Raw genomic sequence first — 18,335 nt, 5'->3', positions numbered from 1 at the left:
CGGAATCATGATTTCTGTCAACAGTATTATTTACTCAGTATACAGAATAGAGAAATAAAAGTAACATAGAACGAAGGGAGACAGAGAGACAAGAAGTGAATCAAATAAAAATATCCGAAACATGTATCTCTCTGTCTCCTCTATCGAAAGTATTTTAGAATAAAGAACTGTTCCGTCCTTGAACTACCGTACACAGAATAAGTTAATTATCCCATCGTCTATTTCTCATCGTCTTTTCGTTGACTTATGTAACGGCCATTGACCGTTAACCTGAAAAATTAAAGAGAAACCTAGACTCATGTTGAGGGCGTTCTCACCAGCCACCATTATTGCACCCGCCTGCATTTCCGGACACACGCGAAGGTATACGCTACATCTCAGCACGGCACACGCAAAATGACTACTCTGAATCAATCTCGTTTAATTTCACCGCGGCGTGACCATTTCGCACCAACACGCGATTTCATGGATGCCAAGCAGTCACGTTGCAACGGTTATTCGTTTCTTTTAGGTAGAAGAATTTCGCCCATTTAATGTCCGCAATTCGGACATTAAATTTTGATACTGTTATGTCGATAATCATTGAGATGTATTGTATACAAAAAAAGTATTTATTAATTTGATAGAAGTATAATTATAAGTAATAAATGAAACGAACAAAATTGTTACATAATATCTATCAGTATAGTATTAATAGTAGTAGTATTTTAAAAAGTTAATATAAAAACCGGTATTAATAAGGAAGTAGGTAAATGTCAATCAAAATATCGATAACTTTTCTCGGGTAAGTAGCGTAAAATAGATAGAATATAAAAGCTTTCAATACATTTTTATAAACGTCAAGTCCATTATTGGAGACTTAATTAAATATCTAGTTAAGTCGAATTACAATCCCATTTATATAACTTTGACATTAAAATTATTTGAAATTTATTATCATTGTATATTTAAAAAGTTCTTATCAAGACAAAATCTTTTTCTCTTCCTGACAAAAAGAACTCTTCGCTAATTGATCAGCAATCTGTCAAATAATAATAATGTTAAAAGATGGACATTTGTTTGAAGAATCATATTTAAAGTTTATCATATAATAATTTCGCTACCATTCAATGATATTTAAAGCTTCATCTCTACAAATTTCTTCTTTCTGTTATAAAAATGGTCTTCGACAGTGAGGAAGACAACGCGGTATGCTGCGAAGAACCGCGATAGCTATAAACATGTTCTCCTTCTTCGATATAGGGGGTGCTACAGGAAGTAAGTGCGATGCACTCAAATGCATGCAAGATGCAGCGAAGAGCGAGCAGGATGTCTAAGGAACAGGTCGAGCGACTCGTTAAAATTTATCCGACAAATCAGATAACTTTTCGCGATAACTTAGCGTGCCGGAGAGAAATTCAAGAAAAATATCTAAATATCGACTGAGGGATTAGTATCTTTCGGATATTAATAAATTGTCGTACAGATTATACATTTCATTTATACATTATCATTTATACAATATTACCTATACTATAAATACTTAATATTATATTACATACCAAGAGCGAGAAGAGAAAGAGGAGAGAGAGAGAGAGAGAGAGAAGGGGGAGGGGGGAGATCAGCAAAGGAGATTCGGAAAGTAAGAATATGAAGGATGAGATAAAGAAGGAAAACTAGATAGATGGGAAGAAAGTAAGCAAGCGAGGTATACGAAGCATCAAATGCTGAGAAAGAAAGAGAGAGAAACATGAGATATACGATATAGAAGGTACGTGCGTGTTGGTGGTCGCGCGCGCTGGTGGTAGCATCACTTCACCGATGATATACCCTACCGAGAGTTCATTGCTCTTGAGGTGCGAGGAAGAGAAAAAGCAAGAGCGAGAGACAGAAAGAAAGAAAAAGAGAATACTGATAGAAGAGAGAAAGAAAGACAGTTGCGGGTAGGAGGGGAACAGACTTCGGAAAAAAGAGACGGAGAGAAAGGCACTGGCATTAGTATGCGAGGAGGGGGAAGAAAGGAAGGACAAGGAGAAGAGAAAACAGTATGTAAGGAAGAGAGAAATCGCGAAAGAGAGCGAAGGGGAAGAAGCGACGGAGAAGACGCCATGGGTGGAAAATAGTGTGAGTGGAAATGTAGTGGGAACGAGAAGAGAGAAGAGGTGGTGGATGAAGAGGATGAAGAGAAGAAGCGGAGAAAGATAAAGAAGAAGAGAAGAGTGACGAAGATGGATCGTGGAGTATTTACCGCGCGCGGCCACTCTTAATAATTCACGCGCGCAATTCTCGAGGCGTCGCGCTAACATGAATCGAAGACAAGCATTCGTCGCATCGTTGGATTTTCGCCTCGACGCGAAGATGGAGAAAAGAAGAGATGCGGAGATGCGAGAAACGGAGAACTACACGTTCGATCGATAGTCGCTACGTTTACCGTCGCTTCATCCTGGCGGAGGAAAATACTCGACGTGCCTACATGAATATCATCGGACCGAATGTGGCGATCGTTTCTAACTTAAATAAAAATAATATTATTTAAGGACATTCTCCGACTGCAGTTGTGCTCAATCTAATGAGTACATTAGTGCTCACCATTATGAAAATTATTTCACTTTTATATAGTATAAGATATTCCATAAGTGTTAATGTGTTTATACAAGTTTTTTTATTTATACAGTATAAAATGCCTTCGCTACTGCCGCCGGTCAAAAAAATAGCGACTTTACTTATTTTACCTACTTACTTTGCTCAATGATTTCTTAAAAAACGAATATCGTAAACCATTCAAATTTCATATTATTCCTTGTGATATCAAGTTTTATGTCTCATTGTTTCAAAAAATTGTTGAGAAAAACTTTTTTACAGTGAATAAAAAGACCACTTTTGAATAAGACAAAGATTCTTTTATATACGTATATACATGTATATGTATATGTATTATATATATATTATATGTATACATATTTTAAACGCTTTGTTTTTTTTTTGAAGTGGAATATTTCGATTTTTAATCCTGTTCTGGGTATTGAGTTTTTAAAGCACATATAAAGGATAAAACAAGTTTATTCTGTAAGTTTCAGAAAAATCTAAAGAAAATGGATTTTTTCGGAGAACGTCCTTAAGTCTGTTCTATAATATGCTTTTGGTTTCCTGTTTCTTGCCTTTTGTTATTTTTTACAGCTTGTCTTTTGCTTCTTATCCGGTTTTTTATTTTATATCGCCCGAGATAAAAGTTAATGAATTTTGAAAGAAACAAGAAGTATGTAGCAAAAAATACAATTGTTAATAAAACGATTACAAAGGAGAAAAAAGCAAAAGGTAGAAAAAATAAAAAACAAGAAACAGGAAACAAAGAGCACATTGTAGAATAGCGCTTTAGTATTACATATTAGACTCATATATTAGGATAAGTCGCTTTTCTATAAATTTGTTCTGTAGGAAGCAAAAATCGATCCTCTTTTAATCGATTCCCATTCAATTATTTTATCATTAGGAGGAAGTTTTAACAATAAATTAATAAAAAACAATAAATGTTAAACATTAATTAGTATTTCAGGAATGATTTAATGAGCATTATATATGTAACAACTCTGCTATCACACAGACAATAATGTACTAATAGATTGATTAAATATAATTAAGTATATCCTAATGTTAAGTAATTTATTTATGCATACTTTGTGGAAAGTTTATTGTCTGATTGCAAGTAGATAGACATTTTCTTCTGACCAATATATAAAACTATGCAATTGCATTTGGCCTCAGAATCGTGGTTACGAAACTCTTGGGAACTCCTGGAACTCCTGGGAGAAATTCTTGTCCGATTTTCCTGATAAGACCGTAAAAATGGAGATCGAAAAGCAATAAGGATGAACGAATTCGGGATGAGAATGGCGGCAATACGAGGGTGGCGGATGACGACCGTCTGGAATCGTTTTTGACGCGCAGTATGGAATCGAACTTTCTTCGTGCGTGCCGAATCGAAAAATCGGAAAATATCGGAGTCGGATGGCCGACGGGTGTATGCGATCGAGCTCGTACCGGACACGTACCGAGTGCAATGTACCTGGATGAGTCACACGGTAACACAGTGCGCGCGCGTACTCGCGCATACACACGTATATATGCATGCGTACACGAATATTTACATGCACGCACAATACATGCGTCTCCCTGCGCGAGTCACACGCTTGTATTTATATGTGCGACTATGTGTAAGTATGTATACATATTCTCGATCCTCGTCTGACACTGGCGTAATCTTTCTGCACGTCCCGCGGAATAAAGCGAGACGGGGAGAGAGATAACGAGAGGAGAACAAATACACACGTACGCGAGTTGGAGGAAGAGAGGCAGGAAGAGATGGATGGAACGCGAGAGGGAAAAATCGAGATGGAGAGAACGAACGAGCGAATAGGATGTAAGAGAGAAGAGGAAGGAGAAAGGGAGAAAAAGAGACCGGAGATAAAAATCCAATCATTTCGACCGGTTTTGCATCATGCCGACGAGGATAATGGAATACCGCGTTATTTTTTGTCGAGCACGGAATATTTCTTTGCGTTAATGTTTCTCTCTCCCTCCCTCCCTCCTCCTCTTCCTCCCCCCTCCCCTCCCCCTCCCTCTCTCTCTTTCTCTCTCTCTAGGGTAAACTGTCTCTATTAATGTGTCTTTTAGCCAATTTGCTTATTACTAAATTAATTATTAAATATTATAGCTTTAATTTTATCTGCTTGCAATCAATACCGGTTTTTCAACTACTTTTTTTTCTTATAATATTTTTTTAATCTAAAAAATGTTAATACTTTATAATGCTTTTGACAAAAATAGAAAATACGTTTTTTGTTCCTATTAGTGAATCTTTTTGAAGCGGCGATGGCCCTATTAATGTGCTCCCAATTTGTGTGCCTATCCACATTTGACTCGTTTTAATATATAATTACTAAAACAGGTAATAAATTTAAACTAATTGTTAATGTTAATATTACACAAATCATTATTTCAATTATATTTATTTCAAAGTGCACTCATAACACGTTCTCAGCTCCAAGGCTCCACGTTAATAGGGCCAAATTAAAAATCTTGCGTATTACTGGATTCACATAAATTCCTCATATTTTCCAAAAAATATTTAAAAATATTTACTTTAATATTCAAAAAATAAAATATCATCTTCGGTATCGTATTAATAATTTAACTTAACAAAAAACAATGTTTTTTTTTATTTATTTGTGCTAGTTTTCTTTATGACTTATCGAAATATAAATGCACACTAATAGAGACATGCACAGTAATTGAAACAATTATTTAGTCTCCTCTCTTTGCATGCATTTTGAATCTAAACACGGTACGAACTACTAAATCTGATGAATTTTCGAAAAATTTCTTTCTTCGACACGAAAACTGTTTCGACAAAAATGAACATTCTTATACGTTATATAAGACCGACAACTGTTTGTTATAAATTTTATTAGCTACAAATCTCACAATATCCATGGCATTATTAATTAGTGCTAAAATATATGCAAGCTCGGGTACTCTTGAAATCTTAGTCTAAAGAATAAAAATTGAACCAGTCTTGAAAAACAGTGATTCAGTTTTCGATTCTTAAGAATGAAATTTGAATCACTCTTAGTCTCAGAATAAGATTCATTCTAAAATTTTTAGAGAGTATATTATTTAATTTTTCTTATTATTTTAATGCCAATTAGAATCTCTAAGTAACAGTCGTATTGACTTGAAAAAATATACAATGAGAAATTGAAGAAATAGAAAAGAAATGACATAACATGAATGAAAAAGAAAGAAGATAAGATTACGCTTCTTAAAAGTCATAGCACGAAAAAAATGTAAGGCAGTAAATGTATTAGCTAATCACAGCAGAAAAGATGTAAGATATTAACGTAAACAGTAATAAATCCAAAATGTTAATTTGCTTACTGTTTACGTCTTATTGTTTAAAAGTTTTTTTGTGTTACAATCTTAAAGGCCATAGCACACACAAAAAATTTGAGCAGCAAAACATAAATAGTAAACGAATTGGTCAATCACAGTCCAAAATGTTGAATTACTAATTGCTCATGTTTTGTTATTTTTGTATGTTATAATCTTAACAGGGTATTGAAAAAATAAATAGCATAAATTCTTCGTTTCTTTATACGTCAAAAACGTCGCTGTATTTCAAGTCACAATTAATTTTCAACCGACGACATCTAGTGCGCTCGTCTGAGAGAATAGCTGAGATCAATGATGAATAGGAGAGCAAAGAGAAAGAGGAAAAGAATGAGAAAGGAGGCGGTGGCACGTCGGGTGACTGTTAAAACGGCATTGCGTAATCTTTCGGATTTAGTTTACTTTCGTCGCTATCGATGCCACGCACGTAGCGTGACCGTGGCACTGAACCAGCAGCGGCACGAACTTTCTCGTGGCCTTCGTTCCAGGAAGGCGATTTACGTGACACGCGAGAACGTCAATGACTCTCGACCGTGATCATTGTCATCAATGTTTTCGCGCTCATGCTAATCCATAATTCTCAAAACGAGCTCCAACGGAATTGAATCATTCTTCTCGAGAAAGCCTAGTTGGGCCTCTACTATCCTCTTTCTAATATCTCTTATCTTTGAATAATGATAGTATAAACATCAATCAATCAGTATATAACATAATGTGATAATTTTATACTCAACCATCTAACTATTACATATAATATCTGTTATATTACATATTGTTGAGTGTACAATTATCAAATTATAACATGATGATTGATGTTACTATTATAGTTCGTGTTTACTGAATATCTATTATCTTTTTCGCATAAAATTAATTTACAATTAACAAATTATACAGTTCAATATTTTTTTGGGGACTTGAATAAACAAAATGTTTTCAGATGGACTTTTGATCGCTGAAAACAAATCTGGCAGCCAAATTGCCTATCACAGATTTCCGAGAAAATTATTTTATCCGTATTTACTGTTTTTTTTTCGACTAAAATAATTTTTTTTCAATTAGGTCATTCAATTTTTTCATTTAGGTCACTTTAAAGTGCTATCTTTTATCTATAAAATGTGAATGTATATATTTATTAAGGTACGACTTTTTTTCATACGTATAATTAGCAAATTATGAATCTTTTAAATTGTGTAGATAATTATATCTATTCAATTTAATAATTAAATTTGATAAGTCAATTTTGCCGCCTGATTTTCATTTTCAGCGAACAAGTTCATCGAAAAACACTTTATTCAGGTTCTAAAAAATAACTGTTTTTATATAACTATATTATCTTTCATAGATAAATATGCATTATAATATCTGAAATGTACTAGTTGATTATCTTTAAATGCTTCGAGAAAAAATTGCAGATAAGTGAAGGGAGTCTAAACGGTTCATGACTGTATAAGTGTATAATAATTGATAAATATCAGATAATGTCGACTTTCTTGCTGTAAAGCGTATCAAATTTATAAAAATAACTTCGTTTCTCTGTTACGTAAGCAGTAGTATTTTTGAGTTGTTTCCACACGAATTTTGTTACGCACACGTAACGTAGCACTGTTACTTTCAAATGCATGGAATGCATAACTACTATACTTATTTCAATCAACAATGTACGCGGCCGAAATGAAACAGAGCGTATTATGATTGGCAATCGGAGCGTGCTGCAACATGGAATACCTCCTTCGTTTATAGTCGCGAATAAACTCACATTCGTAGGGTCTTAATTCCATCGTAACTAATTAGCAGATGCGCAATTCATAATCTGGTTGTTTTTCCTCCTATATATTCTGGATACTTGGCTCATTCTTTCTCGTGGAGGAAAGCACTCAAACCATGTAAGCTGCATTCCGTATAAGAAAGTCGTACGCGGGGATACGGCATTCTTGGCTTTTACGATTCGTATGGTCGATAAAATCGTGACTTGCAGCCCGACTTCGGCCCGTCGCGTCGGCCGGTGTCGACGTCGCGGTGAAAAAAAGGAAAGGAGTGTCAATGAGCTTCGATTTTTTTTTCGCTGTCAATCAAGGGAGCCTCTATTCTCGCCGCGATTAATATCCGGCCGTGTCTAGGCCGGAGAAAGCAATTTCGAACGTTAATTGTTGAGAAGTTATAATATAACTGGCCGTATGACTATTATTTATTATTACCAAGGATGAAAAGGACAGTGAAGTATTTAAATTTGAAAATAATGTTGGAGTATCAAAATAATTATGTAGAACGTCAAACTGGCTCAAATATTAAAACTTTTTGCAGCATTGCTTATCATGCTTGAAATTCCTACGTAATTTTTTTTATTTTGAGGCCAACAAAATTAGTTTTAAATATCTAGTTAAATTTTCAGATGCTTCAGCAAAACGTCCTTTTCGTATACGACTTATGAATAAGTCATTTTCTTTTCAGTATTTACGATTTCAAGTACACGAAGAATTCGCGTCGAATTTGAAGAATTCCCGTCGAAATATATTAACATCATTAAGTTGCAGACTCAAACACGTAGAATTGAGTGGATAAAATCGGACGCTGTTCAACTTAAAATGTGAATTATATTCATGTCACTTTAATAGAAATCGCAATGCTATAGAAGACTTTTCGACCGTCCAAGTTTTGTAAGTCAAAACTCGGCGATACTGTGTCGATGAAAACTTCCGTAATTTGCCAGTTAACTCGAAACTTTCCAGGCACATTCTATGCGCCTTACTAACAAGTTTCCTTCTAGTCGAATCTTCTTGAGTCTTTTATCTATAAGACAGTCTTAATATGTGAGACATTAAACCACTTCTTTTCAGCAATAAACTTATCGTCCATATTATCGTACTATCGGGAATCCTCTTTGGCGAAAATTGGATTAGACGTTTATTTTTGTAACTTGTTAATTATCGGTATTACAGAAATTAAATGAATTAGTCGCATGTTAAAATAAAATTAACTTGAAGTTCACAGACCTAGTTTTACTAAATGTATCTGCAAGGTTTAATTCATATAAGTAGCTCTTGAATTATATATTATAGTTCGAATACGAAAAAATTGTAGCAGCACACGGATGAAATTAATTCATTTCGCACGATTACATTAAAACCATTTCGAAATATGCCGATATATCTCCCTCCCCCCCCCCCTTCGTACTCCAATTTTGTAATTTTTAACGACGGTGCCGGTATATTATACTGGTTGCGCAAATATTATACGTAGTAAAAAACCGCGTAACGACAGTATAATATAAAAAATATATAACGACAATATAACAATGCCGTCGTATATAACGACAATGAAACAATGCCGAATTGTGTAGAGGTCTATATTTATAAGAGAGCAGTGTCTACCATGTAGAATCTAATACTATAAACATTGGTTGTAAGAGAAAAATGTACTAAATTTTAATAAATACTTGTTTGAATAGTGTCGGTGGAATATTTACTAAATGTAAACATATATTTTTATACAAGAACTATTAATTTAATTTAACTGTTATTATTTTTTATTTAGCAAATATTATTTTCCAAAAATAAATGTTATATTACTACTATTCAAACAGTTATTAAAATTTATTACATTTTTTTCCCAACGTATCAACATATTAAAGAATTACTAAGTACTTATTGGATCAATTAGATCCAAGATGGCGATCAAAATAGTCAGTAGAGAAACTCAATAGAATAGCAGCCAATAGAAAGACGCGTATTGTCAACATTCGCTTAGATAAAAGAAATGCACTACTCTTATTAATATAGTTATGTATGAACTGTCGTTAGAAGTTATAAAATTGGGGTACTGGTATGCTCTCCACCGTTTCGAGCCTCAGGCGACAATAGTCAACGCGTTACTTCTTATCCCCGCGAGATTCGCGCTTCTGAATTGAATTACTCTCGATGGACCTTGACCGCCTCGAGATTGAAATTCAAAGTTGGATTTTCGGTAGCTACCATCAGATCGCCGTCGGATGATCCCTGCTAGCGAATGTATAAAATAATCAACGGCCTCTCTGGAATTCACGTAGTCCCTTTTTGGGATCGCGTAAACTCCGGAATCATATAAGCTCCCTGAAAATTCAAGTAATTCTGCTGTCTCCTGTCGTCACGGGAGAATACACAACAACGCGTGAAATGTTTTGAATAAATCAAATTATCGTAAAAAAGCTATTCAGTTTGTGCTTTTGCCTCAATTATTTTTTAACCGATCCTTTGATATAATGCCTTGTTTGCAGAAATTTATGTTTCTAAAAAATTTTACTGTAAAAGATAGTGAACGATAGATCGGTGTTATACTAGATATCCCTAAATTTGTGAATCAAAATACTATAATAAGAAAGTTCTCGGAAAGTTAAGTAAAAAAAGTTATTTGTACATTTTTATTTTAAGTAGTAGTTTTTTAAGATAATTGTATTAATCAAATTTAATATAACCAATTGCAGAACTGCGTTTAGATAGCCATTTTGTCTATGAGTCGTGTGATAGTGTTAATCAGCGTTGTACTTCAGTGTGTTCACTAATATTTTTAATTCTCCACTTAATTTAGATTTAACTTGATAATATAATAATAATTAGATTTAACTTGATAATAATGTAAAAATTTTTATAGCTATGATTTTATTTATTAATTTCTAAACTGATGATTTTGTAATGAGTAACTTTTAAGTTACTAAAGTTACTATTTCAAAATCATCAGTTTAATGATTAATCATGGCTATGAAAACACAATTCTTACATCAGGCTAAGTAAGGGTAAATTTAAATTACAAGTTGATCAGAAAATAAGAAACTTAATACTCACAAGTGACCGTTTAAACTGTAATATTGGCCATATTTAAATTCTCATATCTCAAAAACTACTGCTTAAAATAAAAATTTCATAAATAATTTCTTTACTTAATTTTTCAAGAATTTTCTTGCTATAGTGTTTTGATCCACAAATTTCAGAACACCCTATATATTTCACAAAATCGTTTCAATGCAAAACTAGCGATAAACGAACGAGAAAAAAGACGAAAAAGTCCTAGATAGAACTGGACAAGATTGATTTTACTCGAATGTTCTTAGTTCGAACGAAATGTCAGCGTTTGACTTTTCTTACGAGCGGGAACATCGCGAGTGGTGAATTCTTTTGGTCGACTCACAAGCACGGGAAAACAATTTCTGTGTCTCGATTCATCAAAATTAATCCCTTTTCAATCTCCATCAAGAACAAACTCGTATATCGAAAGCAAAATCCGCGTTGTTGAGAGTAGTAACTTTATCAACAACGGCAGTACGCGATTCTTACGATCATGAGCGATCTGCGAATATCGCATCATGGGTGCGACCTTTTCAATTTGTATTCTAACCTTTACGAGAAGCGCTATACACGTCGTCTCTGTGTGCTCAGGATGTAAAACAACGTTAAAACATAGACACACCGCACGTATAACGCACGATCGAGCTATAAATAGACGTTCCCATATAAAACAGCGGACTATCAAAGTTACGTTAAGAGACAATGAGTTTTTTTACGATGTTCCTATGAAAAATTAATTGCACAAAATTATAATTATCGGTTGTTCTAATTTCTATTATTTTTATCGAAGTTCTAATCCTAAGTAAATTGTGTTTTATTTGAGTGTCGTGACTGATTGTCTGACATGTTCTTGTCGCTATATTGCTTTATTGTTTTTAGTAAGCAGTAAAATATAAATTCATCTATAAAATTAATAGATAACAATTAAATTCGATAATTTTGAATTTTCTTTTAATCAATTTCACTGGTCCACTAAATATTATTTTTAAAAGTTTAAACTTTTTAATGAAAAATACATACATACATGTATATATTTATTTCGAAAGACGATTAATGATTCTTCAATAAAATATTAAAATATTAATTAACTATTAAATTGTTAATACACAATCATTAAAATATAATGAATATTTTGAACATTTAAAATTTATTTAGTAGTCGCTAAAAGCATTAAAAAATAATTAGTATTTATAAAATTTATATGCAATTATTAATATATATATATATATATATATGCAGGAAAGTTATTAATGATGGTTGCAATTATTTCATTTAATTTTATTTTGCCTTTTTGTTTCCGATTTATTCAACGATGCAATAATATTTATATAAAAATATTTATATAAAATAATACAAAATAATATTCGCATGATATAACTTTTGTATTTTTTGTTGAAAAAGTCTATTTTCATTCTCCTTGTTAATTATCTCTTTAAAATCAAATAAAATCGTATATATTAGGTGTAATAAAAAGAAATCCATTTTTGCATGAAATTGAATGGAAAAATAATGGATTTCTTTTACTACACCTAATATAATAGTTCATGTTGACTATTCTTTTTTCAACAGACAATTCTCAGATAGTAGACAAATTATTATTTTGCAAAAACCTAACGTAATATCTTAATTGTATTAAGAAGCCTATTCGAGATTTCATAATAATTATACTGTTTCGTATAGCATTACATAAATGTATATTGCAATATCTACAATCTCATGATCGTCGTACTAACGTCGACAGAAATCAAATTTATAATTTATCGAAAAAGGGAATCGAAATCAAACGAGGCGGAAATGAAAAATCGGAAGCGCGATACATAAGAAAGAAATGAAACAAACCTTGCTTAATGACGATGCCAGTGGTGGGCACTTGGACAATCGGCAGCGGAGGCGCGTTCGGATTATTAACGCCTCCAGTGGAGGCGGAGGCTGCGACGGTGGCGGCGGCGACGGCGGCGGCGGCGGCAGCGACGGTCGCGGCGGCAATGGGGGGTACAGCGCCACCGGGTGTACCGGGGGGCGGCGAGGCGCTGGCGCTACCGACGGAACCAGGGTCGCTAAAGCCCTGGGTGCTGTTGTTCTCCTCCGGGCCGTCGAAGAAGCTCAGGTTGAACTCACTGCCGGCGTCGAATGACACTTCCGGCGTGAGGGTGTCCGGCGCCGGCGCGCTGCCCAAACCCGCGCTCAGCGACTGATCGAGTTTGAAAACGTCCATTGTACGGGCATCGAACGTACGTACGAGCGATCACGGCGTCGGCGACGCCGACGGCGAACAGCGTGGTGCACGTCGCGCTTCCTGCCGATGCTACCGTCTGCGGCATTCAGCATTCGCGCGCGCCTTCTCGATCCTTATCTCGACCTCTCGACGACGGTCCTGCGGCGGTAAGTCTCGACTCGATCCACGGACAGGCACTTTCGCAGCTTTCGCGAAGAGAACGAGAGAAACTCTCCGTCACGAGAGTTACTCTCCTCTCGCGAATCTTTGAAAATCGCCACTTCCCGAGAATTGAACGACGTTGAATTTTAGTCACGATTATCCTATCCACCGATTCTTGTCTCTCTCTTCGATCCTTGCAGTGACAGAAAATTTGAAGAAAACGTCGTCACTTTCCTTGAATCTTCAAACATCCATCAATCAAAGCTTTTCGATAACAAAGTTATGTATCGGTCGAACTTTCTTGATGATAATAAAGTGGCTATCGTTTAATTATTCGAGACTTGATACTTCGCTCGGAACTTGTTCTAACTTCGTTCGGTTAAACTTTCCCCTTCGTTACTTGTACACAAACCGGTGGAACGCTATTTCAATCGGTAGATAACATCTTTTATATATCATATATAAGGCGTTCCTATTGAAGAGTGATGCCTCCGTCGACGCGTCGCGTAAGTTAAACCGGCATAACTCGCAGGACACGTCGAGCGTCATTAGTGAAACGGTTTTATTGCGAAAGGATATCCTGTATCTCGATAATTTATCCAGCATTTCATCAGGCGTCTTCTGAGAAATGATATCTTCTTTTTTTTTTTAACAAACTATTTTAATGTTGATGATCGATTTTGGCGAGCATAACGAACATGTCTTCCCGCTCGAGTTTGCAGTTGTTGTCGTTGTCGTCGTTGTCGCTGCTCGTCTTTCTCGTAACTTCGCGGGGTCCTTGAACCACGAGTAACGTTTCCTCGTTTCCTCGCAGGTATTACGCCTCTCTCCGTCTATCTCGCGGCCACTCTTCCCCGGCTTCGCGTTTCTTGTATTTGCATTTACACTGCTGCTTAATAAGATTTAATTCGACCACGGCCGTAATGGTCGCGCGACGAATGCGATACGACGAGCGCGATAAAAGTTGCGAGTGGAAGATTATGCTCCCGAGATTTCCTCGCGAATGTATAAATAACGGATGGGATGTGCGGACAATGAAGATCGACGAGACACTCGATACGAATCGAATGAACAGAGAATGCGGGCGCGGTCGGTTTTGATGAGGGATAATTTTTAAAAGGACAACACTGCCGCGTTTACGGAAGTTTGATACTTTATCGCTTTGTTGCTGGATTTCGCACTTTGTCACTTAACACTGATTTCTTCGTCTTCTGATTGCAATTAATGCATAATTTCCGACTACCATTCGTTAAGAACGTAATCGACGTGAAAGTTGAAGCAGCTCATCGTCTCGCTGTACTTCCATTTTAGCTTCTTACGAATGGAAAATGCCACTTGAAAGTTCAACCCATTATTCTTGGGATATGCAATCGACCGAACGCCTGATACGTCTTTATTGCTCTTGTGGCTATTTTTTTCTCTTTATTTCTCTCTTTTGTTTCTTTCTTCTTTCTCTCACTTTTCTTATAAGGCGAACTTTTTCCTAGTAGCGCGAGCGCGGATTTGCCCGCCAATTTTTAATGGTTTACACGTCCATTGGCTTTTCACGTGAGCCATCTCGCTGAAAGATAAATCAAAACAAAAAGAAAATCAGAAACCAAAGGCAAAACAACGATATACACGACGCGGAAAGAAAAAAATACAATTGTAAAATAATAAAGGCACATACATAAATGCAGTCGCACGAAAGTACGATTTATAATTCATAGATTTGTGAAAAGTACGCGGGCATTATAAATTATTGAGAAATATTGAAACATGAAAGTTCATTTTTCATTTCAATTTGCAACATAAAATAAAATTTTTCATCTCTGAATAAATATTTAATTAATTGATCCACTTAATTAATCCACTTAATTAATCATTTATTGTAGAAGATACACAATCGAATTTTCGTATTTAAATATGCGAAAATTCAAGAAGTAAGAATAGAAAGTTCAATAGAATAATTTAAATTTAAACTAACTTAAGAATGCGAAAATTTCATTTTTAAAATTATATATTTCTCTAAGGAAGCAGTCCTTTCAAGTTAATATACTTGAAATGATAAAAATAAAAATGAAAAAGTTGAGACAATTTTTCAATCCACAGAAATGAAAATTTCTTAAACTTCACAGAGAGAGAAAGTTAAATATTTTATTTCTTATCATATAAATAGTTATCTAGCAGTTTCTTGACAATTTTAGTTTATGCATAAAAATATTAAGAGAAATTAAATTAATAAAAAGAAAGTGAATATTTTATGAGATTTTATGAGACAAATATTAAAAAAGCATAGTATCTTTATGTTAAAATGTGTCAGGATAAAATATGAAGTATTTCATAAAATATTCATTTTTCGATCATCTCAACTTAATATTTTTATATGTAAGACGATGATGAGAAAATTAATTTCTAAGAAAGTACATAAAGTTTATTTCGAAAAAAATTGAGAGTTGCCATTCAGCTTTCAATTACAATAATAGCTCCTTTTGTTCCAAGAAATCTCAACAAATAAGAAAAAATTTTGTCCTTAATCATCCCTAATAGTTTGCAGGAAAATAATTTTCATAATAATGTAATATTAACAGTAATTAATTCTTCTTCTATCTTTTTATTTTCGATACGATATTAGAAAAGGAAATTTAGTTGACATTCAAATTCAAAAAAGAATCATGTAAAAAAACATTCATTACTGTATCATGCGGTGTGATCAACCAATGAAATTATGCGTCTTTACGTAAAGTTTTGTACTAATTTTTGCGTAAGAAGGATGACGAGTTTCAAAACTTTCCACTACACCCAATTATATCAAAAAACTTTAAGTAATTTCCCAAGTTATTTCACCCTATATATTCCAGTATTTTCGCACGATCGAAAGAGATGAGGACAGGGAATCGCCGGTGAATCGCGGGAGAAACAAGGAGAGGGCGGAGAGGAGAGAAAAAAAACTCGGAGAGCACGGGAGAAACACGAGGCAGAGAGTGAGAAAAAGTGAATGTCATTGCCGTAATCTTCGGACGTTGACTTCTTCCTGGCTCGTCCCTCCTTCCTTTTCTTGGTCACAACCTTCCTCCCCCCTTCCTCCGTTAACATCCACCCCTCTTCATCTTCGTCGTTCTCTTTGTTCGTCTCTCTCTCTCTCTCTCTCTCTCTCTCTCTCCCTCCCCCCGCTCTCACTCTCTCATCTGCACGTTTTGCTTCGAATCCTCTCCTCCATCTCTCGCTAACTCTTTTCTTCCCTCCCGCAACATTCATTCCTCCCTTCCATCCTCCCTTGGCCAGCTTTGTTTTTCCGCCTCGCGAATTTCAAGTGTTTTGTGACAATTCACGCGCAGCTAGATATTCATCAACCAATACACAGTCCGCAACGATCGAAACACCAATTAATACGATGTAAATATATAAGCGTTTTCAATTCGCAAAATCAAGAAGCTTGTCGTTAATTATAATTATTTATATGTTGTTTCAAACGCTGATTATCTGTAATAAGAGAATTGATGAGAACTAAAATAATTTCGATGAAAACCTTTCCATGATAGCTTCCCAGTGAACCTATTATGTACTTGTGACACGCGAATTGCGAATTAGCGTGTTTCTAATAGCTGTATCGTGTATGTTTTCAGGTAATTGTGAATTTCTTTCGAAATTAGTTTATTGTTGCTATATAATCAATCTCCTTTAATCATAAATGGCGTGAAGATTATTTCAATTGAAAAATCGAATTTTTTATATTTTTGTAATGTGTCAAGAATTTTCCAATTGTTGAAAAAATTGTCAATATCCATGGCAGAACAGCCGAAAAAATAAGCGTTTTTATTAAAAGCTTTCGAAACGATAACATAACTGTCCTCCGATGTCGCGACGATCAATTTTTTACGAGGTCATGTTTTACGTAAAATATTTGGATCGATTTTCAGATTAAAATTTGAAAATTAAACATAAAATCTAAAGCTGCTAAATAATTTCTTCTCTACGCTTGTTTTCTTGTCAAATAATTTTTTAATCTAAAAATATCAAGTATTATCTAAAAATATCAAGTAATATAATATATAAAACTTATAATTCTTATTTATTGTTTTTTCTTGTAATATATCGGATATATAAATTTAAAAAAAGTTCTTGAAATATCTGAATAGAAGAATGGATAAATTGGAAGAAATTGAGAAATGCAGGCATTCAATTTCGTTTCAAGAAAAAATTATTCAAAGATTTCTATTATAAGAAATATTATTTATTGACTAAAAATTCCCGATTGAACGTCTCGTACAAAAGACACTGTTCTTTCATTAATAGTACAAAACTTTTTTTTTGTAAAGACTTATGTGTGTGTGTCGCAAGAAAAAAATTGATTCATTCAAGTCGATTGGGAAGAAGTAATTTTGTCCTCTTTAAATTGGACGAATTTTGCCGGCGCGGCGACGAATTTCGCGGTCTCGCAGACGATCATTTGTCTCGCACATCGCCCGCTCGGTTCCGCGTTCCATCCGCGTCGCAAGTCAGTGCGTTCACCTTACGCTCGCGAGCAGAGATCTCGCGCGTGCGCGCGCGCGCACACGCGAGAGGATTTCTCTGGGAACGCGCGATCGCGCCAAACCACGTGCTCGATCGTTTGCGCGATCATCGAACGCCACCATCGAATCGATCCGCAGCGATCGACATCCCACGAAGACATGCTCCTCGCCGAAATAACTCCATAGGCTTCTCCCGATATCTTGCGACTCGTCTTTCACATGTATATTCTAACACAGATTTAGAACATTTCGAAAGCTAAAGCAATTCAGGACATGAAGAAGAATAACCCGTTAATCTGTCAATCAACCCATTGCTGTTTCTCCAGCAATCGCTAAAATATATACAGGGAAAAGCAGACGTTATGAAAGATCGTGACAGTCGACGATTTTCGTTACAAGCTCGTCTCACTTATTGCTTTAATAAATATCTTAACGCTTAGTTTTTTTATCCTATAGCCATTCTCGTTCCAAAAGTTATAATTACACTGTCTCGAATTTACTCTATGATTTACTTTGACGCAACACTTTCTCTCATTTTCGACTCGTCTAATCTGAAGCAATTGCGTAAAAATTCGTGCTTATGAGATCTCCATTAAGATATATATATATATATATATATATATATATATATATATATATATATATATATATATATACTAATATATATATATACTACTACACTACACTACTACGTACACGACGTACGACGTCCGTCCGTCCGTCCTT

General features: G+C 34.8%; 1 protein-coding gene across 1 annotated transcript in view; it reads right to left on the bottom strand.

Annotated features, from left to right (window-relative positions):
- LOC105624653 (ecdysone-induced protein 78C) overlaps positions 1-12,954 on the bottom strand; it is a 70,994-nt gene extending 58,040 nt beyond the window's left edge. The window contains exon 1 of the mRNA XM_012206010.1: positions 12,579-12,954. Coding sequence (XP_012061400.1) covers positions 12,579-12,954 — 376 coding nt within the window. The remainder of the gene's footprint in view (positions 1-12,578) is intronic.
- Positions 12,955-18,335: the final 5,381 nt, after the last annotated feature.

Source organism: Atta cephalotes (assembly GCF_000143395.1).
Source record: "Atta cephalotes unplaced genomic scaffold scaffold00084, whole genome shotgun sequence".
Taxonomy (NCBI): Eukaryota; Metazoa; Arthropoda; class Insecta; order Hymenoptera; family Formicidae; genus Atta; species Atta cephalotes.
The sequence above is the reverse complement of the archived record's forward strand: the minus strand, read 5'-3'. Positions and strand labels throughout refer to the sequence as shown.